The sequence below is a fragment of the Haemaphysalis longicornis genome, unplaced genomic scaffold (assembly GCF_048455015.1).
Source record: "Haemaphysalis longicornis isolate Haplotype H1 unplaced genomic scaffold, Haemaphysalis longicornis Haplotype H1 scaffold_7, whole genome shotgun sequence".
In the NCBI taxonomy this organism is placed as follows: Eukaryota; Metazoa; Arthropoda; class Arachnida; order Ixodida; family Ixodidae; genus Haemaphysalis; species Haemaphysalis longicornis.
In genome coordinates, this window is record NW_027526422.1 from 152,619,907 (window position 1) to 152,646,256 (window position 26,350).

Consider the following 26,350-nt stretch of genomic DNA (forward strand, 5'->3'; position numbering starts at 1 on the left):
GCTGTAATTAAGTTGCCGTTCGAGCTATCGCCAAAGCCCGGCGCACGCTTGGCCAGTCGAGGGCGTTACAGAGACTGTCGCATCGACGCTAGCGCGCGCGCTTGCCGGCCGAGCGACGCCGCAGTCATTTCCTCGAACCCGCAAAAAAAGCTTCGCGCCGCGTGCGGCGTCGAACACGCCGGTCGTCTTTTGCTGCGCCTCCATCGGCGCCTGATGCCCTCCCGGCGCGTTTAAAGGACCGCGGCTTTCTTCTCCTTATCCTCGAGCCCGAGCTCTCTTCCTTCTCGCTTTTTCTTCGCCTCCCTTGACCGGCCAGCGCCGAGACTGCTCAAGGGTGCGCCTTTCATGTCGATATATAGGAGCGCGCCGCGAACGGCTTTCCGTTTGTTTGCACGGCCCCGCGACTCATAAGAGCGGGAAGAGATGGTTTTGGATGCGGAGGGAGGGCGGCCCGGGGAGGAGGCTGCGAACATTTTTGGGGAGCCCGGCTCGGCGCCCGGGGACGACGTCGTCGACGGCCTCTGACGTCACGCCCCCGTGCGCGGAGAGCGTCTTCTTCCTCATCCCTTCGTTCTCTCCGTGCTCTTACGCTTCACTAGATTCCGTGGTGGACTCCTCCCGGGAGGGGCACGCCGGCCGTGTTTGTGCGCGCGCGTGTGTTCTCGAAGGGGCTTCGCACAGAGTTCCGCGGGCCCCCGAAATAGGCACTCCCGAGCAAGCAAAGCGAAACGCAGCGAGGACAATTCTCTCTGCGGAAGCATGTCAGAAGCAGCGCCCGACGCGCCGCTCGGTGGCTGTTTTTGAATCGACTTCGATGCAGACGACGCGGTAATTTTCTCCCTTTCGGCGCGTCGCCATCGGCGCCCGCTGCGCGGCGCCGCTGTGCTAATTCTTGGCTGCTGCCGAGGTTCCCGTAGAAACATTTCGTTCATCCTGGCTCCTACTGTGCCCCTTGCGTGGAAGTATTTGGGTGAATAGAGAGCTGCTGCCTCCACCGGACGCCCGCCGTGCCGCCGCGGGCGTTGGGAGCGGGGAGCGTCGCTGCGCGCAGGCGCGTAGGCGCTCTGCGGTGACGGCGGCTCTCGCGGCGTCGTCGTCCGCAGCAGCAGTGCGCAGCCATGCTGGCCGGCTCATGGACTACGGCCGGGCCGCCGAGGCGCCTCGGCCGCTGAGGAGTACCCGCGCGGCGCCGGGCGCCCCATGGAGCGCAAGCGTTCATCGCGGCGGCACCACCACCACCACCACGGAGGCGGCGGAGGCAGCGGCGGGGCCGCTTCGGCCGTGGCTCCGCCGCCGCCCGAGAACCGGTGCAAGTCGTGCTGCCGCAAGTTCACCGCCTTCCTCTTCTCGCACGTGGGGCTGTGCGCGCTCGTGGTGGGCTATAGCATCCTGGGCGCGTTCGCGTTCCGCGCGCTCGAGGCACCCTACGAGGTGGAGAAGGCCAGCCAGGTGATCGCCATGCGACGCGACACCGTGGCGCGCCTCTGGGAGATCACCGACCGGCTCAACGTGCTCTACAAGGAGAACTGGACGGCGGCCGTGTCGCACGAGATCCTAGACTTCCAGGCGCGCCTCATCGCCGCCGTCAAAGACGGCTACGACGGCAAGGAGATCGGCACCGGCGGCCAGCAGTGGTCCTTCTCGGGGGCCTTTCTCTACTCGCTCACCGTAATCACCACCATCGGTGAGTGTGTGTGGGTCCGCGTGCCCCGGTGCTGCGCTTCCTCACTCCGCGAGAGTGCATGTATGCTCCTGGTTCTTATAGCAAAAAATCTGTATCCCGTCGAATGCCTTTTGCAACGTTTGCGCTCTGTTTGTGGTCATACGGAGCAGCATGCAGCAAAAAAGTTGCGGTGTTGACTGACGTACCACAGCTGTCTCTTCCCGGTTTAAAAGAAGATCTTTGGACCACGGGAGGGTACTGGGACGACCCAGCTTCGGTGGCTTTTAGGGCGTGGGTGAGCGTTCTTTCTTTTAAACGGCTTGTTTACGGCCCCCTTATAACCGGTTGACCAGCCACTCTGCCGCCAATATCCAGGTACATGCGTGGATACATTCAAGGTCGAACGATTTTCATTCATTCGTTCATTCATTCCGTGTAAGTGGGCTGCTACATCACGAGTAAACAGCGTTGTGCACAACGCTCGTCGACGCCCAACATCAGGAAGGCACGTGAGCCCATTGAAAAGATATACCGAAACCTGGTTTCGCAATTTTGTTTTAAACGCGCCCGAAGGTTGCTGTTTCATAAGCGGTATTCACGCTGACGAAACAGCTGTGGACGCCAAGAGCAAATTCATGCTTATGTACCCGACAGTGCAAGCAGGGCTTACTTTGCTCGTCGTTACTGTTATGTTAAGCGATATATTATATACAAGGAAGCTTTTTTTTTTTGTTGCAGCCATGCATGACGGAACCGAAGTGGTCAGCAGCTGTCATTATGCGCGTCAGCACGTGGAAATAGTTCATCTTCTTGTTACAATAGTTGTGTTTAACCGGCAAACATTGCTTTCCGGAGTCATCGACCGCTCGCATGAGCCATAACATCAAAGGCGCACATTAGGGCTGTGCAGCCGCGAATGTTGGTGCCCATTGCCAAGTCTTGTAATGCGCGGACGGGTCTTTGTTTTAAAAATGCAATGCCGTGCAGCTGGCATTTTTCGTAAAGATTCCCTTTTTTTTCCCTAAAGATTGATGTTTAGTGATTCTTTTGAGGGAGTTTTATTACAGCCATGTTATGAAACGCAGCTTTTAACGACCAACGCCCCCTGTCCTAACATATTGAGCGCAAGAACGAACAATGCGGCGACCATTACCCATCCATTTTGCGGACCAGCCTTTTCTGAGCACTCGTTGGGATTGATGGTCATTACTCGGCAGTTAGATTATTATTCCGACTATGAATAAGTACATAATGAAATATCTATCGCACGGGTGGCTGTTCCTTTTACCGCACGCACTGACGCCTTAATGAAAGATGCACCATTTTGTGGAATGGATGTTCTGAGCAGTATGAAAAGCGTCTCCACACTTCGATAGGATGTTTATTCCTGCAATTTTCGCGATGCCGCTTAACTGGTTTGTGCTTAGCGAATGCTAAGCTTCGAAAGCTGGTAAATAATCCAGCACTACTTCTTTAGGTAATGCGGGATTCGCGACCATATTGCTCCCGTAGCAGTGTGCACGCTTTTCGTTGCGTTGCGTGTCGTTAAACATTTTGTACGTAAAGCAAATAACCAACAGTTATTTTGCTCTGGATTTCACGATGTTTGCTTGTTTTGTCCAGATCATAGGCTCGAAATGAAAAAAAAAGAACTTATTTAAACGCGATCGCTCTTTTTTAACTTAGCGGTGCGCTTTACAGAACCTGGAATAAAAAGAAACGAAACTCCTCTGTACTCGAAATGACTTGTGTTCATTGCATTGCTTCGTTCCAAGTGCAACGCGTCGGACATTATAAACCTGTATTTATATTTACACAATTTTCTTCTTAGGTTGGGTGCTCCCCAAAAACGGCTAACCGACGAGGAATGTTTTTTTTAGTTTTGCTTTCTTTCGAAAACTCGCGCTTTGTTTTTATTACTGAGAATATGGGAAGCCTCGTAAATAATTGAGGCGCTAAACGGGACCCGAGGTAACGTTCATCCAAAATTGTTTACACTGCGAAAACACAGATTCTGGAAATCGCCTTATCTCTGCAGGCGTTTTCTGGGTAATCACAGTCTACCACTAAGCGCGATTTGTCTGCGGGATTACCGTCTACCACTAAGTGCGATCTGTCTGTAGGATATGTCTCAAAATTTACGGTTTTGTTTTTGCAGTATGCCTTAGTTACATAACGTCTGGTGGCCGGTTCAAATTGTAAGAGATAAAAAGTCTAGTAGCGCCCTCCGGAAGGCTTATGTTACAGTGCGTATCTATTTATTCATTTATTTATTTATTTACAAATGCCTTACATGCCCCGCAGGGCATTACGCGTAAGGGGCGACTTGCGCGGGAAATTTTCTCAAAAAAACAATTACCTTGTACAATTACTAAACACTTTAAAATACCTTCAGCAAGTAAATTTGCAAATTGTGACATGTTCTAATGAAAAAAAAAACGTAGTCACAATATACGTAAAACAACCAGTTATAAAATAAGCAATAACAACAAGCTAGAAATATCGCTAACCTCGAAGCACCAAACATCCCGCAAGTAATAACTAAAAGAAGCGTAAAAGACCATACTGCACCTACGCAAAGGAGCGGAAGCTTTCATTTGTACGGGTGTGAAACAAAAAAAAAATGCCTTTGTAGATGTTCGCGCAATATTTCTGAGTTAGTCACGGACGCCATATTATCTGGAAGATCGTTCCACAGGCGGATGGCATGGGAAAGCCGATAAATTGAGTGCGTTTGTGGTACTACAGATGCTGGTCACATTGTACTTATTATATACTCTGCGTGATCTGGCAACAGGGCTTAGAAGGGTTAAGGGGAGGGTCTTGCGCTGTACATATATTTGTGAAAATTGCATAGGGGAGCGTTTTGACGCCGCAAATGTGATGGCCCAACTAAAAGATTTTCTTTTACTTTGGTAGCGCTTTTGTTAAAGTCAGATGATCTGGATATAAATCGTGCAGCCCTATATCCAGGGTTCGCACAGGTCCTTGAAAACCTTGAAAACCCTTGAATTTAGAAGTGTCAATTTCAAGGCCTGGAAAGTCCTGGAATTTTTAAATGGTCCTTGAATACCCTTGATTTTTCCAGAGAGAATCAATGGCCCTGCCTTTTCACAAGAATTTAAAGTGTTTTTCATGGATTTTAGGTGTTAACAAATGTAAAGAAACATTGTAACAATCAAGTTTCAGTGTATTGTGTGAAATTACGTTTGGTGGATTTTCATTATTACAAGGCAACATTGGGAGCAGGCACTTGTCAATCCAATTCATATCGTGATACAATCCAGTGAAAGCCAGCTTCTGTTCTCTGTCTTGCATCTTCCATCTAGTCTGTGCCTCATACGCTCCATCTACGTTTGCTTGTACGTGCAAATGGTGGACGTGCACATAGTTCATCCTGCCTTGAAGCAACACTTGCTCCAGCTGATGCTCTTGCTGACAAAACAGGACATGCAGGCAACATGAACTAAGTTTTTAAATCAAACAGCGTCAGAAAAACAAAGAAAAAAGAAAAACCTGTAAATACCAGCCATGAAATAAAAAAAAAATAAAGCTGGGGGAGCATTCACGAACCCGTTAGCGCCTATCTAAATGTGCACTAATGTGCTTAGGAATTGGGCAATAACGGAATTTTGCATTGTGTTGGAAAAGTTGTAAATAATCCCGGATAAAACATTAGATGGGGTACTTGGAAATGTGTTTTCTGGTCCTTGAAAGTCCTTGAACACCCTTGAATTTTTGCTTTTGAAGCCTGTACGAACCCTGTATATCGGACTCCTGCCATTTTGTGAATATAAATAATTCTTATAGCCGGACCAAATCCAAGAAGGAAACTCTAGTTGTGGTAGCACGAAAGTTTTGTGCTCTAGTTGACGAATGCTAGGCGGAGAAGTATGCGAATTTCCACCTATGTATGCTAGTGTGTGTAAATAAAAAAATAGTGATGGGCAGGCTTTTTCACATATGGCGCTAATATATGAGAGGACCACGACAGGGTCGGCACAAATGACGCGCCTGGGTATTTATATGTTAAAGCCTGCGAAACTTCATGGTTATTTAGACGTAAGATAAGTTACAGGTTGCGCGCTTTCGAGTGAAGTAAATTATTTTCTATTAATTTAAATTTAAGGACGTTTGCAACCTATAATTGCATCGATCGCAGATGAGTTTTGTGTCTTCTTGAAGCTTAACGTGGTCACTGGGGTCGTTTACCTCTCTGTAGATTATGCAGTCGACAGAAAAAAAGTCGCATTCAAGATGTTACGTGAGAAGGCAAGTAGTCGATAAATATTGTGAAAAGTAACGGACCGAGAACGCTGCATTGTCACACTGGGAGTGACTGAGGAAAACGCCCGAACTAACGTTATTGACTACCGAGAACTGATAAAGTATGGAAAGGAAGTTTCGGAGCCATGATAAAGTTACATATTCTAGTCGGAAGGCTGATAATTTAGAAATTTTCTGCCGTTGTGTTTCGGTAATTCCATTTAAGCCCCGCCTAGGCGAGACTCTACTGAAAGCAAATGGTTTTAATCTTTCCCAATTTCTGAACGGGCGAGCCATCAACTGGTTTTGACATTTGTGGTAGTGATTACGGGTTAGTCGTAATCTCTATGCATGCAGTGGAGCGTCACTGCGCAAGAATTGTATTTGAGGTCCCATTTTGGGCCATAAATATTATTGTTCGTGGTGAATTTTCGGAATGAATTTAGGCTTAATCCGACGTTTATAAATTTCGCTCGGTGGGGAATATCGGACCACATTGGGCCTCATTCTGAAATGAAGGACGTAATTAAAGAGTGCTCCGAGACGCATATATTTCTCTGGTCTGTTTCGTGTTTTTTATCGCTTGGACGGCAATTCTTCTTTTCTTCTTGCCGGTAATAACTCACTCCCCATTTCTCCCCTTTCACCCGTGCCAAGTTTATCATTTATTCATTACGTCCGCACTTTTTTTTAAAAACCACCCATTTGTATTAACAGGCGACAGACGCAGCTAACAGCGTCGACAGACTCTGCTCGTACTCCGTCAACCAACGAGTGTTCAATGTCCTAATGCAGTAAAAGCTCGTTAATGCGAACTCGAAGGGGACCGTCAAATTGTTTGAATTAAGCGGAGTTCGAATTAATCGGAGTTCGAATTACCGGGCGGGCGATAGAATGAATGGAAATCGCGTCAGAGAGAGAGAGAAAATGACCTTTATTGAGGAGTCCGGCGTGCAGGGGCGGATCAGGCCACGCAGGGCTTCACCGCCCCTTGTCTAGTATCTAGACCTCGAGGAACACTAGGCCAGTGTCCCGGCGTTGGCTACTTGGCGGGACCGCTTCCCCCCGCTAGGAGGAGGAGGGTCTCCCGTTCGCACCTGCCGGGCGAGGGCGTCCCCGAGCCGCTGGACGGCTGGACGGCCGAGCCGCTGGACGGCCGCTGGGCGCCACAATGCGCGGGCAGAAGACAAAGAAGTTACCTCTGGACTCATTATCGCGAATTAGACGGTACTACACGTTCGTGGCAAGTGATTTGGTAAATAATGCTTCGTATATAATAATGGCAATCGCCGGAGCACTGTTGTCGGAGGCGCGGCGTCTTCTGTAGACGCGAAATAAGCTGTTGCAGGAGCGTAGCGCGCGCGCCACGCTGTTGTTTTTCTGCTTCGTTGTTTTGCATCTCTAGTAATTTGGTTTGGTTTGGATTTGCAACATATTGTAATCACTCTGGGCCAACTTCTGCGAAAAGCGGTGGAAAACAGGGGAACATAGTTCGAATTAACCATTCTGGATATTCCAGAATAATTGTACGGGCACCTTTCACGTCCTGCACACCTTTCATCAAGTCCCAGTGCCTCCGAACCTTCGGAACCAGGTACCTTACCGACAAGACGAAGTCGAAAACAGGTTCCTTGTTCGCAATGTCAAGGTTCTCGTCAGTTATGTATGCTTATCTTTTTTTTTAGATGCCACGCATCTCATTCACCCGCCTTGTCCATGCATCCGGCGTCGCCGTCGTTGTTGTCGGCGTCCAGCCCTCCCCCATTCTCCTCGCCGCGCCAGCTTCGCTCTCCGCCGCCCACCCCCTCTCCTCTCCGATAGCGAACACTCTCTCGCGAGGGGCATTGGATTGGATTCAATTGGCTTGGATTGGATTTGGATTGGATTGGATTAAAGTGGATTGTGTTGGATTGTGTTGCGTCATAGCCGCGGCAGACGCACTGGCGCCGGCGCGTCCCCTCACCGTTATGCGCGCTATAAAACGCGGTGCCTGCGCCGCTCCGCTCCATCGTTCCAGCGCCGTTCCTCCGCTGTCCAACGCTGCGACGTGAACCCCCTATGCGTCGCATCTACACAGGGGTTCCCGCGAGAGGAGGTGGGAGTTTTTAAATTTGTTCTAAAGCGAATAATGTGGCTGTCCTATTTTCAATGTGCTAAAAGATATCTTGCTACTTTCCTGGGTTCTTTTTATTGCTGATCCCATTTTTATTAGCGGCGTGCCGTGAGCCTACCAAGTCGTCGCTTCTGACCGTGACATTTTTGCATGAGAATTGGGCGAGCGTCTCACGAGCGGGCTGCTGTTCTCTTTTTATGGTTCGCAGCATGTCCTCACCGCAGTCAACACTGAAGGGGCAATATGCGTGATACGGCGGAATCAAGTCGTACGTCGGAATCAAGCAGACGTTTACTGTATGGATATATACAGCGACGTCTTCTTTTCTCGCAGAGCAAAACTGGGCTGCGATATCCTTAAATTCGGCGCAATAACCCCGTTAAGTATCAACGAAGCCGGCTTTATTGCCTCGATATTGCGTAGCATCGCCGTGCGCCATAAAGCGGAGTTCACGAGCCTTCCACGGCTCCTCCGTATACTGAAGTCCTAATCGTTGGTTCTGACAGCGGAGAGCAGTTGGGGTGTTTTGTCATACCGTTTACGGGTTTTCGCCATGTAGTTCTCACCGCGGGCTACGTGAAAATGTTCACTTATAGCGTAAAATAAGTCCGTTGAACCGCATCGAGCAGATTAGGCGGGAAATGTCATTATTACCGATTTTTTTATATTTAATTTGTGCGCGTGAAACACAATTTCACGAATAAAACACGCTTCTCAGTAGCGGATATTGGTTCCAGTTCCAATGAATTCCGCATGGGGCCTTAACTCTTTAATTGCGAGTGCCGCGGTCTCAAGTCGATCCGCGACGAGCAACGGCCCGTGTCGCTGCTTTTCTACGAACACTGGGTACGGCCACGAACTGACGCCAAATGGACGCTTAGCTAACTATCGCCTGGCGGGCGTCCATAGTGAGCCACACGTAACCCCTCCCAACCTTCCCTTTCCCATGTAGACCTCGCGCCAACCCACTTAATAAATTATTCTACTACTACTCCAGCGTTCCCTTTTTTCTCCGTGCTCCAATACGGGCTGCCATCCAGTAGGGGTTCCACAATTATTCGCTGCCTGGGCGCGTTCGTCCGCATTACTTGTTTTTATGAAATTGGGACCCCTGTCCGATGGGGCCCTATTTTCTTCACGGAGACAGGAGGAAATTAGCTTTGTTGCGATAAGAACGAAGGTTATTTACTAAGGTATAAGCTTGGGCTTGTTGGTATAGCATTCTCCGAACAGCGCAAAGGGACAAGGACGAGATGTTCGTGCTCGTGCTAGTTGTGAAATCCACGAAAAGGAAGCTCCTCGTGGTTCGTGTAAGTTGCCTCAACTGTTGAACTATCAACGGGGAAAAAATAGGCCGTGTCTAGGTAAATCTGGATGTCCGTGCCGCGTAAAAGCGGAGAAGAACGGGAGAAGCTAAATGCATGACGTTAGTACCTAGTAGACGCACAAAGTCATCTGGGCAGTCGCCTAAAAAGGGTTGCCAGGGCTCACCGAAGGCCACACAGATTTCAACGGGCATCCATTGTCAAAACAATTCTTCTTTGGGTCATGTGGTCTAAAAAACAAAACCGCTGTGCGCCAGCAAATTCCGCACATCCTCGTGGAGGATGTGCGGAATTGATCGGACGTGCAAAGCCTAAGCTGGTAATTTCAACCTTTTTCGTGATTGATTGATTGACTGATTGATTGATTGATTCATTCATTCATTCATTCATTCATTGCGATATCTCTCTTGCTTAGGTTCATTTGCCCAAGCTTTGCGCTCGTAATGGCAACCTTTTTTCGTGATTGAGCAATTGTAGAATTGATTGATTGATAGCGATAGCTGTCTTGCTTAGGTTCATTTCCCGTTTTAGCCACCCGATAGCTTTCTCGAGTAAACGTCAGCGTTGATTTGTTTTCTTCCCACCCTTTCTGTGTGACCTCAGTTGTGAGCAAGTGGGCTTTCAGCTCACTATGAAAGAACGAAATTGAAGTGAAAAGTAAACCATTGTCGTGTTATGTATTTCTGAACAAAAACTCCCACCTCCCCTCGCGGGAACCCCTGTGTAGATGCGACGCATAGGCGGAGCGGCGAAGGGACCGCGTTTTATAGCGCGCATAACGTTGAGGGGACTGCGTAAGCCGGTCCCAGTCGATGACGACGTTGGCGTACTTGTAAAGCGGCGTGGACTCTAGGTGTTTGAGCCAAGCGTGGACGTTGCTTCGCCGGAGAACGGCACACCGGTTATATGCGCAGCGCGCCCGAAGGAGAGGAAACCGCGGAAGAAAGAGTACTGCACATGCGCCGGCCCCAGCGCGTCTGCCGCGGCTATGATGCAACGTGCCGCGATCCACTTTAATCCAATCCAATCCAAATCCAATCCAAGCCAAGCCAAGCCAATCCAATCGAATCGAATTCAATCCAATGCCCCTCGCGAGAGAGTGTTCGCTATCGGAGAGGAGAGGGGGGTGAGCGGCGGAGAGCGCAGCTGGCGCGGCGAGGAGAATGGGAGAGGGGTGGACAACGCCGACGACAACGACGACGACGCCGGAGGGACAAGGCGAGTGAATCAGATGCTCTGCATCTAATAACAGTGCGTTGATCCTGCCGGCCAGTCCGCCACCTACCCCAGACTCTGTCGTCCTAGAGCGTCGACATGTGCGAGGAGAACACTCCTCTTGTGGTTTCATTGAAGGCAAGATCCGCGATTTTTTCACCTAATTTATGTCGTTTCTGCCAAGCCAATGGTGGCCTTGTGACGTATCTCGCCTTAGAGAACGGGTTGCTAGGGCTCTTCCGTTGTCAGTCTTGGAGTCGCCTTGGGTAGTCCGTGGGAAGGTGAGACCGTCGACTGCTCTGCCTAGCCATAGCAATACGTGTGGAAAATTAATTCCAGTATGCGTCTCGATCAGCCCACCGTGTGCCCGCCCTGGGTTAATAATCGCATGCAAATCACAAGTGATAACTTCATTAGACCGCCCAGCATTTGCATCAACCGACTTGCAGAGACACCGAAGTAAGTTGACAACGTTCTCTACTTACCTTGAACGAATAAAGCCCCGAATGCATACGCCATGTTCTGACATTTTTCTGTGCCGGTGTACACCCGCCTTTAAACTAGTCAAACGCGTTCGAAAGTAGTACTATACCATTTCCCTCGCTCCATCCTGCCCGCCCATTTGCCGACGCTGGCTATGACAGCACATGGGTAAGTCCCCGTGGCTTAATTTCTCGGGTTGCTAGCACGTTTAACACGTCGGATCTGCTCGCGAACGTACAAAAACTCGGTGTGCACAGGGTAATGAGTAAAAATCGGAATTGTTAATCCCGAGGCAGCTTCAAAATGGCATTGCGAAGCATTGGGAAGCTGATTACGGCCGGTGGGGCGGGGGACGCCAGCAACGCATTGCTTTCCCGTCTTCCGCCCACTAGAGATAAACCAAGGTCCCACACGTCCGCTCAACAGTCAAATAATGGACTGCGTGGTTTAAGCTCCAAACTCAGCCACCCACAGGGCGTGCCACCAACTTTACTTCAGACCCCGTTCAATCACCGCCGCCTTCAGAAGCAGGACAGCTGACGCCAACTGACGTACACCAACGGCGCACGCACGGAACGTTGCTGGCTCAAATTACCCGTTGTGCGTTGAGGACAAACGTTGAACGTAAAACTTCCCGGATATTGAAAACTCTCTTTGCCGGTGTTAATCTTATCTTTGTAGTTTTTTCAAGGGCCGCTGTCTCGCAAAGTGAGTCCCTCAATCTGGGGAAGAGCGTAAGCCTACGCGCGCAGAGGTGCGCTGCAAAATGTCCACGTCAAGACGCCGCGTGTCTTATAGAGGAGGGATTACGCATGTCACGGTGACGTGGAAAGGTTCTGGCGCAGCGTCGTGGCCGGCTCGTACCGGGCTGAACATTTCAGAACGCGTCTCTGGTGCGATACAATCTCTTCGATCAATGAGCCAGTTGAGGCAATTTCCGGGTGCGGCGAGCCTTATCGACGAACCTTTTACGGCCCGCTGTTTGGCATCGGCGAAAATACGGTTTGGTGCGCAGGCTCCTAGTAAATTAGTTGGGCACCCTCGACTTGGTTGGGCCTTATACTATTCAGGTGCAGGCGTATCCTTTAGTGGCAACTGGGGCATTTGCTGAAACTGCTGGCCTTTGCGACAGCGTTCTGTGAATTGTCCCAGTTGACGCAGAAAAGCCCGTTTTTGGTGAGATTGCATTGTAAAGCGAGAAGGTTACGAGAACAGGAGTTTCGGCTGACGCAGCACCTCGTTCATTGTCTCAGCACTGGACTGGGCGGGCAATCATGTGGGCGATGTCCCTTAGAGTGCGTCATGCTAACTGCTGACAGCTACCATCGTGGTACTGGGTGGACGAACACTGTCTCGCTGAGCTTAATTCGACAGTGTTGACCCAAAAGAAGACATACTTGGCACATCGTGTGTTTTTATTCTTGCGGGTATTTTCCCAAGCACAACGACGAATGAGCGCTGAGCCCGTTGGTTTGAATAGATTCTACCGGAAATGATGTTCTATTTTCCGTTTACACAGGCTGTGGGTATGAAGAGAATGTGCACGGACACGGTATAACGTATGTGGGCCTTTCTCACTCCGAAGTGTCATGGTGTCTTAAAAATGGGAATGCTCGTTCCTAAGCAGTTGGCCGTTAAATTGCGACCACTTTTGCGTGTACTTCCGTGTGCGTGTCAATGTGTGGATGGCAGCAGCCTTTCGGTTGAAGGGAAATTTGCGAGGGTGATGTATTTAGCGTAGGCTTACTTCCCCGTGATGGGCGGGAAGGTAAAAAATGAAGGAAGCTCAGACTGATGTGCAAGACTTGAAGGTATAGCGAAGCTGCACGTAACTGTAGCGTTTTTCCTCTTTTTCGCCTCACGGCATTGTTTAAGCCTTGCCGATTTCGTAGGGACCACAGCTCCATGTTCGTCTTCCCCTATCGCACTTAGTTCTGCGCCGCACGTGACCTCATGGCCTTCCTTCGTGGCGCGCGTTTATCTCTGCGGCGACGGCCTTTTCTTCTTCCTCCGCCACGTCCTGCGCAAGGCTCCCGCGCACGTCGACTTTTCCTCCTCGTTTATCTCTCCCCCTACCGCCTTTCTCTCCCCGTTATCGGGCTGTTACTCCGTGCGGGGCTCTTGCGGAAAGAGATATGGTTTGACCTCTAGCGCTCAAGGGCAAAACTGGTCACCCCGCGAAGACTGTCCGAGGTAGCGTAGTATAGCTTGCGCTACAAAAAATTACTCCCTTTCCACTCTGTGGAAGAAGATGACCAGCGAAGCTGGGCGCAGTCGAAGGAGTGCAGAAAATGCATTGGTTTCTCGTTTGCGATTGAGATCATCATCATCACCACCCTATCTAGGCCCACTGCAGGGCAAAGGCCTCTCCCATTTATCTTCAATTACCCCGGTCCTGTGCTAACAGCGACAAATTTATTCCCGCAAACTTCTTGATCTCATCTGCCCATCTAACATTCTGCCGCTTTCTGCCCCGCTTGCCTTCGATAGGGATCCACTCTGTTACCCTTAATGACCAACGGTTATCTTGCCTTCGCATTACATGCCCTGCCCACGTCCATTTCTTCTTCTTAATTTCTACTAATATGTCCTTCACACGCGTTTGTTCCCGATCCACTCCGCTCTCTTCTTGTCCATTAATGTTACACCTATCATCTTCCTTTCCATTGCTCGCTGAGTCGTCCTCAATTTGAGTTGAACCCTCTTAGTGAGCCTCCAAGTTTCTTCACCGTAGGTGAGTACCGGTAAGATGCAGCTGTCATACACTTTCTTCTTCAGGGAGAATGGTAGTCTGCCATTCATTATCTGAGAATGCCTGCCGAATGCACTCCACCCCATTCTTATCCTTCTAATTATCTCAGCCTCATGGTTGGGATCCGGGGTCACAACTTGGTCTAAGTAGATATACTCGCTTACGAGTTCCACTGCCTTACCACCTACCTCAAATCGCTGTGCTGTCCCGAGGTTATTGATCATTACTTTAGTTTTTTGCGTATTAATTTTCAGGCCCACGGTTGTACTCGGTTTGTCCAGAGCGGTAAGGATGCTTTGCGATTGAGATGTTCCTGGCCAATTAAACGAAAGAGACTTGAAAGGACTCCAGATTTGTTCTAGGGGAGAAACATGAGGCTGCCCAGTTCGACACACAAACCCAAACCGCTCGAACACGGAGGACAGCAGACAGTCGCAGCGGACCGTGAGACGTCCAGGCTAAAAGTTCTCACCAGCACAACGGTAGTGTCATCGATGAGGGCATGAAGCCTAGCTGTGCGTGCACGCCGCGCGCACTCCACCCATACGCATAAATCGGCAACCGGTGATGCGCGTGTGCTAATACGTAAGAGACACCGGTGAAAATGTCGTTTTAAAAGCCGCACAAGCTGAACAAGAATTAGTGATAATTGAATTACCGCTGTCCTTCCTCCGAATGAACGACACGCGTCCGTAAAAGAGCGAGTTCGAACGCAAGGAAGGACGGGAGCTTTATTCTGGCGAAGAAGCATCGAGTCGTCTGTTTCCGTTCAGCGTCCTAGGCCCTGAGTGTTTTTGTATCAAATATACCCAAACCGCTCGACCACGGACGGAAAGTCAGCCAGAATTATTGGTTCGCGTCATCGTTACAAGCGGCCAAGTTTCTCTTCATCCGGGAGGGATTCGCAGCTACTCGACGAGGTGTAACTGAAGCGGGAACGGCGGTGCCTGCACGTTCTACGGCAGCGGCTTTTTGTCGCTTTTGCGCTCATTCGCAATTTTGTTCGCGCCAACGCTGCTTCAAAGTTTTCGATCTGCTTCCTCAAAGTTCACGACACGCGTTCGTCCAATAGCGAGTGAAAGGACAGTTGTTGATAAAAGCGCTACCGCCGTTATCAGCCGTTTGCTCAAGAGGCATCGGTAGTGGTGAGGAGTATAACACTCGTGAAAGAGGCGCCGGCGGTGAGGAGGAGGGGTAGGAGGCGGTACCGAGTAAAGCGGCTTCACCGGAAGTATACGGGCGGCTTCGCCGGAGAAGTGAAATCCTGCCTCGTTGCTCCTACAATGCGCGTGGAGTAAGCCAAATGTGTGGTTTCGATGCCGTTCCACTGTAATACATACCCACAGGTACACGCACAGGCGTGCACGCAGGCACGCACACAAACAAAACAAACGATTGGATGCATAAATACACCGTTTAATGCTGCACAACACTGAAATCTTCTAGCAGTGGCTCTACCTAGCGCATCGCCTATCTTCTGACCGCCTTATCTTAACCGGCTACCTCCGAAACTCTATTCTGGGCATGGGCTCATGCTTATCGTGGTCTAAAAACGCCTTCTGCGCATGCGCGAACTTTATTCCCGGCTACTGCAAACTCCTGATAATAAGGAAAGTGTCCCTCCTTTCAGGTGTGTGCAACGGCCTATGACCGAGGAAATTGGTTGGGGCCGAGACTAAGAAAAAAAAAAAAACAGGCGTATACATCATTCCTAAATCTCTGTATTCACGCCCACCAAAACTTCGGGGTAATACCGGTCGCGTCATTACGGCAGTAATAGCTCGCCTCAGCTTCTCGCGGATTGCTGATGCGGCGCCCCATCCGCGATCGTCTCCCCGGCTCGCTTCCGGGGGCGTAGTAATGTCGCGGTGTCGTGCTGCGCGTGTGAGCCAACATCCGTGGGCGAGATTGCGTGCCCTAATATCAGCCGTGGAAACGCGATCGGGCTCCCCCCGGTCTCTTAGGTGTGCCCGCTTCGCCTAATACGAGCCAATCACGGCATGACCTTCTCCGGTCACGGCTTACTCGGCTGCCGCCACTTCCCTTCCAGGAGCCAGGGACGGAGAAGTGATCGTCGCTGCCTCCTCTCGGGCTCCCGCTTTTCTTTAACAGGTGTCGGAGAGATTTCGCGGGGGAAAAAAAAAGTTAGAGTAATTTGTTTTGTTAGCGCGAGCTGTCAGCGAAAAAGTACTCTATCGGCGTCACTCAGCCAGGGGATTGAAGCTCAAAATGACTCTCGGAGAGCGGACTACAAAAAGAGACGAGAACGCAAAAGGAAAACGCCGTCAAATATTCCGTTATATCGGCGCCGTGGAATATTGCTAGCGCACAATGCAAAACGTAAGCGCCAAACTTTCCTCGTCTTCCTTCGAACTGCACCTGTTCGTCGTCAGCTCATCGTCGTCTTGGCACGCAGCGCTAGGGCATCTTTAGAGTTGTTCACGGGATCTTTACGGGCACGGGCTCTTAAGCACCTAAACTTTTTTCTTTAGAGATGAGCACGTTTTGCTGTTGTCTGGTGGAACCCTTGGCCCGCCTTCGTGAGGAATTTTTCCTACAAATGTGGTGAAAGATCGTAGTTAAGACGTTCAGCTGCTCCTCGGAGCTGCTTTTGAGAAGGTGGTGATCGAAACAGTAATACAAACGATTCGTTGGTGGAATTAAAATAAGAAACCATCTCCCCGGGAGGGGGAATAAAGTAAATGCGTCGCATAGGGGGTGGGTGTATTGCGTTAACGTTTAGTGTTTGGGGAGTTGGTGGTAGTGAATGCGTTGTATCAGCAGCTTCTTGGCGTAGTTTGAATGAGTCAAGGATATAAGGCGCGTTCGTAGCCTCCCATTCTGTGTCGGTTTTGTGGCGCAGTGGGAAGAGCACCATGTACCTCGCATTCTGCCCACAGGTAGTGAATGTGTTGTATCAGCAGCTTCTTGACGTAGTTTGAATGAGTCAAGGATATAAGGCGCGTTCGTAGACTTTAATTCTGTGTCGGTTTTGTGGCGCAGTGGGAAGAGCACCATGTACTTCGCGTTCCGCACACAGGTAGTGAATTCGTTGTATCAGCAGCTTCTTGACGTAGTTTGAATGAGTCAAGGATATAAGGCGCGTTCGTAGACTTTAATTCTGTGTCGGTTTTGTGGCGCAGTGGGAAGAGCACCATGTACCTCGCATTCTGCCCACAGGTAGTGAATGCGTTGTATCAGCAGCTTCTTGACGTAGTTTGAATGAGTCAAGGATATAAGGCGCGATCGTAGACTTTAATTCTGTGTCGGTTTTGTGGCGCAGTGGGAAGAGCACCATGTACTTCGCGTTCTGCCCACAGGTAGTGAATGCGTTGTATCAGCAGCTTCTTGACGTAGTTTGAATGAGTCAAGGATATAAGGCGCGATCGTAGACTTTAATTCTGTGTCGGTTTTGTGGCGCAGTGGGAAGAGCACCATGTACTTCGCGTTCCGCACACAGGTAGTGAATGCGTTGTATCAGCAGCTTCTTGACGTAGTTTGAATGAGTCAAGGATATAAGGCGCGATCGTAGACTTTAATTCTGTGTCGGTTTTGTGGCGCAGTGGGAAGAGCACCATGTACTTCGCGTTCCGCACACAGGTAGTGAATGTGTTGTATCAGCAGCTTCTTGACGTAGTTTGAATGAGTCAAGGATATAAGGCGCGATCGTAGACTTTAATTCTGTGTCGGTTTTGTGGCGCAGTGGGAAGAGCACCATGTACTTCGCGTTCCGCACACAGGTAGTGAATGCGTTGTATCAGCAGCTTCTTGACGTAGTTTGAATGAGTCAAGGATATAAGGCGCGATCGTAGACTTTAATTCTGTGTCGGTTTTGTGGCGCAGTGGGAAGAGCACCATGTACTTCGCGTTCCGCACACAGGTAGTGAATGCGTTGTATCAGCAGCTTCTTGACGTAGTTTGAATGAGTCAAGGATATAAGGCGCGATCGTAGACTTTAATTCTGTGTCGGTTTTGTGGCGCAGTGGGAAGAGCACCATGTACTTCGCGTTCTGCCCACAGGTAGTGAATGCGTTGTATCAGCAGCTTCTTGACGTAGTTTGAATGAGTCAAGGATATAAGGCGCGATCGTAGACTTTAATTCTGTGTCGGTTTTGTGGCGCAGTGGGAAGAGCACCATGTACTTCGCGTTCCGCACACAGGTAGTGAATGCGTTGTATCAGCAGCTTCTTGACGTAGTTTGAATGAGTCAAGGATATAAGGCGCGATCGTAGACTTTAATTCTGTGTCGGTTTTGTGGCGCAGTGGGAAGAGCACCATGTACTTCGCGTTCCGCACACAGGTAGTGAATGCGTTGTATCAGCAGCTTCTTGACGTAGTTTGAATGAGTCAAGGATATAAGGCGCGATCGTAGACTTTAATTCTGTGTCGGTTTTGTGGCGCAGTGGGAAGAGCACCATGTACTTCGCGTTCCGCACACAGGTAGTGAATGTGTTGTATCAGCAGCTTCTTGACGTAGTTTGAATGAGTCAAGGATATAAGGCGCGATCGTAGACTTTAATTCTGTGTCGGTTTTGTGGCGCAGTGGGAAGAGCACCATGTACTTCGCGTTCCGCACACAGGTAGTGAATGCGTTGTATCAGCAGCTTCTTGACGTAGTTTGAATGAGTCAAGGATATAAGGCGCGATCGTAGACTTTAATTCTGTGTCGGTTTTGTGGCGCAGTGGGAAGAGCACCATGTACTTCGCGTTCCGCACACAGGTAGTGAATGCGTTGTATCAGCAGCTTCTTGACGTAGTTTGAATGAGTCAAGGATATAAGGCGCGATCGTAGACTTTAATTCTGTGTCGGTTTTGTGGCGCAGTGGGAAGAGCACCATGTACTTCGCGTTCTGCCCACAGGTAGTGAATGCGTTGTATCAGCAGCTTCTTGACGTAGTTTGAATGAGTCAAGGATATAAGGCGCGATCGTAGACTTTAATTCTGTGTCGGTTTTGTGGCGCAGTGGGAAGAGCACCATGTACTTCGCGTTCCGCACACAGGTAGTGAATGCGTTGTATCAGCAGCTTCTTGACGTAGTTTGAATGAGTCAAGGATATAAGGCGCGATCGTAGACTTTAATTCTGTGTCGGTTTTGTGGCGCAGTGGGAAGAGCACCATGTACTTCGCGTTCCGCACACAGGTAGTAAATGTGTTGTATCAGCAGCTTCTTGACGTAAATTGAATGAGTCAAGGATATAAGGCGCGATCGTAGACTTTAATTCTGTGTCGGTTTTGTGGCGCAGTGGGAAGAGCACCATGTACTTCGCGTTCCGCACACACCTTGATTGATTGCGGGGTTTAACACGCCGACGCAACGCAGGCGATGAGGCGCGCCGTAGTGGAGGGCTCCGGATTAATTTTGACCACTTGGGGATCTTTAACGTGCGCCGAAATCTCGTACACACGGGCGTTTTTGCTTTTCGCCTCCATCAGAAAAGCGGCCGCCGCGGCCGGGAATCGAACCCGCGACCTCGTGCTCAGCAGCGCAACGCCTTAGCCACTGAGCCACCGCGGCGGGTGCGTTCCGCACACAGGTAGTGAATGTGTTGTATCAGCAGCTTCTTGACGTAGTTTGAATGAGTCAAGGATATAAGGCGCGATCGTAGACTTTAATTCTGTGTCGGTTTTGTGGCGCAGTGGGAAGAGCACCATGTACTTCGCGTTCCGCACACAGGTAGTGAATGCGTTGTATCAGCAGCTTCTTGACGTAGTTTGAATGAGTCAAGGATATAAGGCGCGATCGTAGACTTTAATTCTGTGTCGGTTTTGTGGCGCAGTGGGAAGAGCACCATGTACTTCGCGTTCCGCACACAGGTAGTGAATGCGTTGTATCAGCAGCTTCTTGACGTAGTTTGAATGAGTCAAGGATATAAGGCGCGATCGTAGACTTTAATTCTGTGTCGGTTTTGTGGCGCAGTGGGAAGAGCACCATGTACCTGGCGTTCCGCACACAGGTAGTGAATGCGTTGTATCAGCAGCTTCTTGACGTAGTTTGAATGAGTCAAGGATATAAGGCGCGTTCGTAGACTTTAATTCTGTGTCGGTTTTGTGGCGCAGTGGGAAGAGCACCATGTACTTCGCGTTCCGCACACAGGTAGTGAATGCGTTGTATCAGCAGCTTCTTGACGTAGTTTGAATGAGTCAAGGATATAAGGCGCGTTCGTAGACTTTAATTCTGTGTCGGTTTTGTGGCGCAGTGGGAAGAGCACCATGTACCTGGCGTTCCGCACACAGGTAGTGAATGCGTTGTATCAGCAGCTTCTTGACGTAGTTTGAATGAGTCAAGGATATAAGGCGCGTTCGTAGACTTTAATTCTGTGTCGGTTTTGTGGCGCAGTGGGAAGAGCACCATGTACCTGGCGTTCCGCACACAGGTAGTGAATGCGTTGTATCAGCAGCTTCTTGACGTAGTTTGAATGAGTCAAGGATATAAGGCGCGTTCGTAGACTTTAATTCTGTGTCGGTTTTGTGGCGCAGTGGGAAGAGCACCATGTACCTGGCGTTCCGCACACAGGTAGTGAATGCGTTGTATCAGCAGCTTCTTGACGTAGTTTGAATGAGTCAAGGATATAAGGCGCGTTCGTAGCCTCCCATTCTGTGTCGGTTTTGTGGCGCAGTGGGAAGAGCACCATGTACCTCGCATTCTGCCCACAGGTAGTGAATGTGTTGTATCAGCAGCTTCTTGACGTAGTTCGAATGAGTCAAGGATATAAGGCGCGTTCGTAGACTTTAATTCTGTGTCGGTTTTGTGGCGCAGTGGGAAGAGCACCATGTACTTCGCGTTCCGCACACAGGTAGTGAATTCGTTGTATCAGCAGCTTCTTGACGTAGTTTGAATGAGTCAAGGATATAAGGCGCGTTCGTAGACTTTAATTCTGTGTCGGTTTTGTGGCGCAGTGGGAAGAGCACCATGTACCTCGCATTCTGCCCACAGGTAGTGAATGCGTTGTATCAGCAGCTTCTTGACGTAGTTTGAATGAGTCAAGGATATAAGGCGCGATCGTAGACTTTAATTCTGTGTCGGTTTTGTGGCGCAGTGGGAAGAGCACCATGTACTTCGCGTTCTGCCCACAGGTAGTGAATGCGTTGTATCAGCAGCTTCTTGACGTAGTTTGAATGAGTCAAGGATATAAGGCGCGATCGTAGACTTTAATTCTGTGTCGGTTTTGTGGCGCAGTGGGAAGAGCACCATGTACTTCGCGTTCCGCACACAGGTAGTGAATGCGTTGTATCAGCAGCTTCTTGACGTAGTTTGAATGAGTCAAGGATATAAGGCGCGATCGTAGACTTTAATTCTGTGTCGGTTTTGTGGCGCAGTGGGAAGAGCACCATGTACTTCGCGTTCCGCACACAGGTAGTGAATGTGTTGTATCAGCAGCTTCTTGACGTAGTTTGAATGAGTCAAGGATATAAGGCGCGATCGTAGACTTTAATTCTGTGTCGGTTTTGTGGCGCAGTGGGAAGAGCACCATGTACTTCGCGTTCCGCACACAGGTAGTGAATGCGTTGTATCAGCAGCTTCTTGACGTAGTTTGAATGAGTCAAGGATATAAGGCGCGATCGTAGACTTTAATTCTGTGTCGGTTTTGTGGCGCAGTGGGAAGAGCACCATGTACTTCGCGTTCCGCACACAGGTAGTGAATGCGTTGTATCAGCAGCTTCTTGACGTAGTTTGAATGAGTCAAGAATATAAGGCGCGATCGTAGACTTTAATTCTGTGTCGGTTTTGTGGCGCAGTGGGAAGAGCACCATGTACTTCGCGTTCTGCCCACAGGTAGTGAATGCGTTGTATCAGCAGCTTCTTGACGTAGTTTGAATGAGTCAAGGATATAAGGCGCGATCGTAGACTTTAATTCTGTGTCGGTTTTGTGGCGCAGTGGGAAGAGCACCATGTACTTCGCGTTCCGCACACAGGTAGTGAATGCGTTGTATCAGCAGCTTCTTGACGTAGTTTGAATGAGTCAAGGATATAAGGCGCGATCGTAGACTTTAATTCTGTGTCGGTTTTGTGCGCAGTGGGAAGAGCACCATGTACTTCGCGTTCCGCACACAGGTAGTGAATGCGTTGTATCAGCAGCTTCTTGACGTAGTTTGAATGAGTCAAGGATATAAGGCGCGATCGTAGACTTTAATTCTGTGTCGGTTTTGTGGCGCAGTGGGAAGAGCACCATGTACTTCGCGTTCCGCACACAGGTAGTGAATGTGTTGTATCAGCAGCTTCTTGACGTAGTTTGAATGAGTCAAGGATATAAGGCGCGATCGTAGACTTTAATTCTGTGTCGGTTTTATGGCGCAGTGGGAAGAGCACCATGTACTTCGCGTTCCGCACACAGGTAGTGAATGCGTTGTATCAGCAGCTTCTTGACGTAGTTTGAATGAGTCAAGGATATAAGGCGCGATCGTAGACTTTAATTCTGTGTCGGTTTTGTGGCGCAGTGGGAAGAGCACCATGTACTTCGCGTTCCGCACACAGGTAGTGAATGCGTTGTATCAGCAGCTTCTTGACGTAGTTTGAATGAGTCAAGGATATAAGGCGCGATCGTAGACTTTAATTCTGTGTCGGTTTTGTGGCGCAGTGGGAAGAGCACCATGTACTTCGCGTTCTGCCCACAGGTAGTGAATGCGTTGTATCAGCAGCTTCTTGACGTAGTTTGAATGAGTCAAGGATATAAGGCGCGATCGTAGACTTTAATTCTGTGTCGGTTTTGTGGCGCAGTGGGAAGAGCACCATGTACTTCGCGTTCCGCACACAGGTAGTGAATGCGTTGTATCAGCAGCTTCTTGACGTAGTTTGAATGAGTCAAGGATATAAGGCGCGATCGTAGACTTTAATTCTGTGTCGGTTTTGTGGCGCAGTGGGAAGAGCACCATGTACTTCGCGTTCCGCACACAGGTAGTGAATGTGTTGTATCAGCAGCTTCTTGACGTAAATTGAATGAGTCAAGGATATAAGGCGCGATCGTAGACTTTAATTCTGTGTCGGTTTTGTGGCGCAGTGGGAAGAGCACCATGTACTTCGCGTTCCGCACACACCTTGATTGATTGCGGGGTTTAACGCGCCGACGCAACGCAGGCGATGAGGCGCGCCGTAGTGGAGGGCTCCGGATTAATTTTGACCACTTGGGGATCTTTAACGTGCGCCGAAATCTCGTACACACGGGCGTTTTTGCTTTTCGCCTCCATCAGAAAAGCGGCCGCCGCGGCCGGGAATCGAACCCGCGACCTCGTGCTCAGCAGCGCAACGCCTTAGCCACTGAGCCACCGCGGCGGGTGCGTTCCGCACACAGGTAGTGAATGTGTTGTATCAGCAGCTTCTTGACGTAGTTTGAATGAGTCAAGGATATAAGGCGCGATCGTAGACTTTAATTCTGTGTCGGTTTTGTGGCGCAGTGGGAAGAGCACCATGTACTTCGCGTTCCGCACACAGGTAGTGAATGTGTTGTATCAGCAGCTTCTTGGCGTAGTTTGAATGAGTCAAGGATATAAGGCGCGTTCGTAGCCTCCCATTCTGTGTCGGTTTTGTGGCGCAGTGGGAAGAGCACCATGTACCTCGCATTCTGCCCACAGGTAGTGAATGTGTTGTATCAGCAGCTTCTTGACGTAGTTTGAATGAGTCAAGGATATAAGGCGCGATCGTAGACTTTAATTCTGTGTCGGTTTTGTGGCGCAGTGGGAAGAGCACCATGTACCTCGCATTCTGCCCACAGGTAGTGAATGTGTTGTATCAGCAGCTTCTTGACGTAGTTTGAATGAGTCAAGGATATAAGGCGCGATCGTAGACTTTAATTCTGTGTCGGTTTTGTGGCGCAGTGGGAAGAGCACCATGTACTTCGCGTTCCGCACACAGGTAGTGAATGCGTTGTATCAGCAGCTTCTTGACGTAGTTTGAATGAGTCAAGGATATAAGGCGCGATCGTAGACTTTAATTCTGTGTCGGTTTTGTGGCGCAGTGGGAAGAGCACCATGTACTTCGCGTTCCGCACACAGGTAGTGAATGCGTTGTATCAGCAGCTTCTTGACGTAGTTTGAATGAGTCAAGGATATAAGGCGCGATCGTAGACTTTAATTCTGTGTCGGTTTTGTGGCGCAGTGGGAAGAGCACCATGTACCTCGCATTCTGCCCACAGGTAGTGAATGTGTTGTATCAGCAGCTTCTTGACGTAGTTTGAATGAGTCAAGGATATAAGGCGCGATCGTAGACTTTAATTCTGTGTCGGTTTTGTGGCGCAGTGGGAAGAGCACCATGTACTTCGCGTTCCGCACACAGGTAGTGAATGCGTTGTATCAGCAGCTTCTTGACGTAGTTTGAATGAGTCAAGGATATAAGGCGCGATCGTAGACTTTAATTCTGTGTCGGTTTTGTGGCGCAGTGGGAAGAGCACCATGTACTTCGCGTTCCGCACACAGGTAGTGAATGCGTTGTATCAGCAGCTTCTTGACGTAGTTTGAATGAGTGAAGGATATAAGGCGCGTTCGTAGACTTTAATTCTGTGTCGGTTTTGTGGCGCAGTGGGAAGAGCACCATGTACCTCGCATTCTGCCCACAGGTAGTGAATGCGTTGTATCAGCAGCTTCTTGACGTAGTTTGAATGAGTCAAGGATATAAGGCGTGATCGTAGACTTTAATTCTGTGTCGGTTTTGTGGCGCAGTGGGAAGAGCACCATGTACTTCGCGTTCTGCCCACAGGTAGTGAATGCGTTGTATCAGCAGCTTCTTGACGTAGTTTGAATGAGTCAAGGATATAAGGCGCGATCGTAGACTTTAATTCTGTGTCGGTTTTGTGGCGCAGTGGGAAGAGCACCATGTACTTCGCGTTCCGCACACAGGTAGTGAATGCGTTGTATCAGCAGCTTCTTGACGTAGTTTGAATGAGTCAAGGATATAAGGCGCGATCGTAGACTTTAATTCTGTGTCGGTTTTGTGGCGCAGTGGGAAGAGCACCATGTACTTCGCGTTCCGCACACAGGTAGTGAATGTGTTGTATCAGCAGCTTCTTGACGTAGTTTGAATGAGTCAAGGATATAAGGCGCGATCGTAGACTTTAATTCTGTGTCGGTTTTGTGGCGCAGTGGGAAGAGCACCATGTACTTCGCGTTCCGCACACAGGTAGTGAATGCGTTGTATCAGCAGCTTCTTGACGTAGTTTGAATGAGTCAAGGATATAAGGCGCGATCGTAGACTTTAATTCTGTGTCGGGTTTGTGGCGCAGTGGGAAGAGCACCATGTACTTCGCGTTCCGCACACAGGTAGTGAATGCGTTGTATCAGCAGCTTCTTGACGTAGTTTGAATGAGTCAAGAATATAAGGCGCGATCGTAGACTTTAATTCTGTGTCGGTTTTGTGGCGCAGTGGGAAGAGCACCATGTACTTCGCGTTCTGCCCACAGGTAGTGAATGCGTTGTATCAGCAGCTTCTTGACGTAGTTTGAATGAGTCAAGGATATAAGGCGCGATCGTAGACTTTAATTCTGTGTCGGTTTTGTGGCGCAGTGGGAAGAGCACCATGTACTTCGCGTTCCGCACACAGGTAGTGAATGCGTTGTATCAGCAGCTTCTTGACGTAGTTTGAATGAGTCAAGGATATAAGGCGCGATCGTAGACTTTAATTCTGTGTCGGTTTTGTGGCGCAGTGGGAAGAGCACCATGTACTTCGCGTTCCGCACACAGGTAGTGAATGTGTTGTATCAGCAGCTTCTTGACGTAGTTTGAATGAGTCAAGGATATAAGGCGCGATCGTAGACTTTAATTCTGTGTCGCTTTTATGGCGCAGTGGGAAGAGCACCATGTACTTCGCGTTCCGCACACAGGTAGTGAATGCGTTGTATCAGCAGCTTCTTGACGTAGTTTGAATGAGTCAAGGATATAAGGCGCGATCGTAGACTTTAATTCTGTGTCGGTTTTGTGGCGCAGTGGGAAGAGCACCATGTACTTCGCGTTCCGCACACAGGTAGTGAATGCGTTGTATCAGCAGCTTCTTGACGTAGTTTGAATGAGTCAAGGATATAAGGCGCGATCGTAGACTTTAATTCTGTGTCGGTTTTGTGGCGCAGTGGGAAGAGCACCATGTACTTCGCGTTCTGCCCACAGGTAGTGAATGCGTTGTATCAGCAGCTTCTTGACGTAGTTTGAATGAGTCAAGGATATAAGGCGCGATCGTAGACTTTAATTCTGTGTCGGTTTTGTGGCGCAGTGGGAAGAGCACCATGTACTTCGCGTTCCGCACACAGGTAGTGAATGCGTTGTATCAGCAGCTTCTTGACGTAGTTTGAATGAGTCAAGGATATAAGGCGCGATCGTAGACTTTAATTCTGTGTCGGTTTTGTGGCGCAGTGGGAAGAGCACCATGTACTTCGCGTTCCGCACACAGGTAGTGAATGTGTTGTATCAGCAGCTTCTTGACGTAAATTGAATGAGTCAAGGATATAAGGCGCGATCGTAGACTTTAATTCTGTGTCGGTTTTGTGGCGCAGTGGGAAGAGCACCATGTACTTCGCGTTCCGCACACACCTTGATTGATTGCGGGGTTTAACGCG

At 49.5% G+C, this 26,350-nt stretch overlaps 1 protein-coding gene across 1 annotated transcript in view; it reads left to right on the plus strand.

Annotated features, from left to right (window-relative positions):
• The first annotated feature begins 708 nt into the window (after nucleotides 1–708).
• Nucleotides 709–26,350, plus strand: part of LOC144147143 (TWiK family of potassium channels protein 7-like) — a 219,082-nt gene continuing 193,440 nt past the window's right edge. The window contains exon 1 of the mRNA XM_077679213.1: nucleotides 709–1,684. Coding sequence (XP_077535339.1) covers nucleotides 1,201–1,684 — 484 coding nt within the window. The 5' untranslated portion in view covers nucleotides 709–1,200. The remainder of the gene's footprint in view (nucleotides 1,685–26,350) is intronic.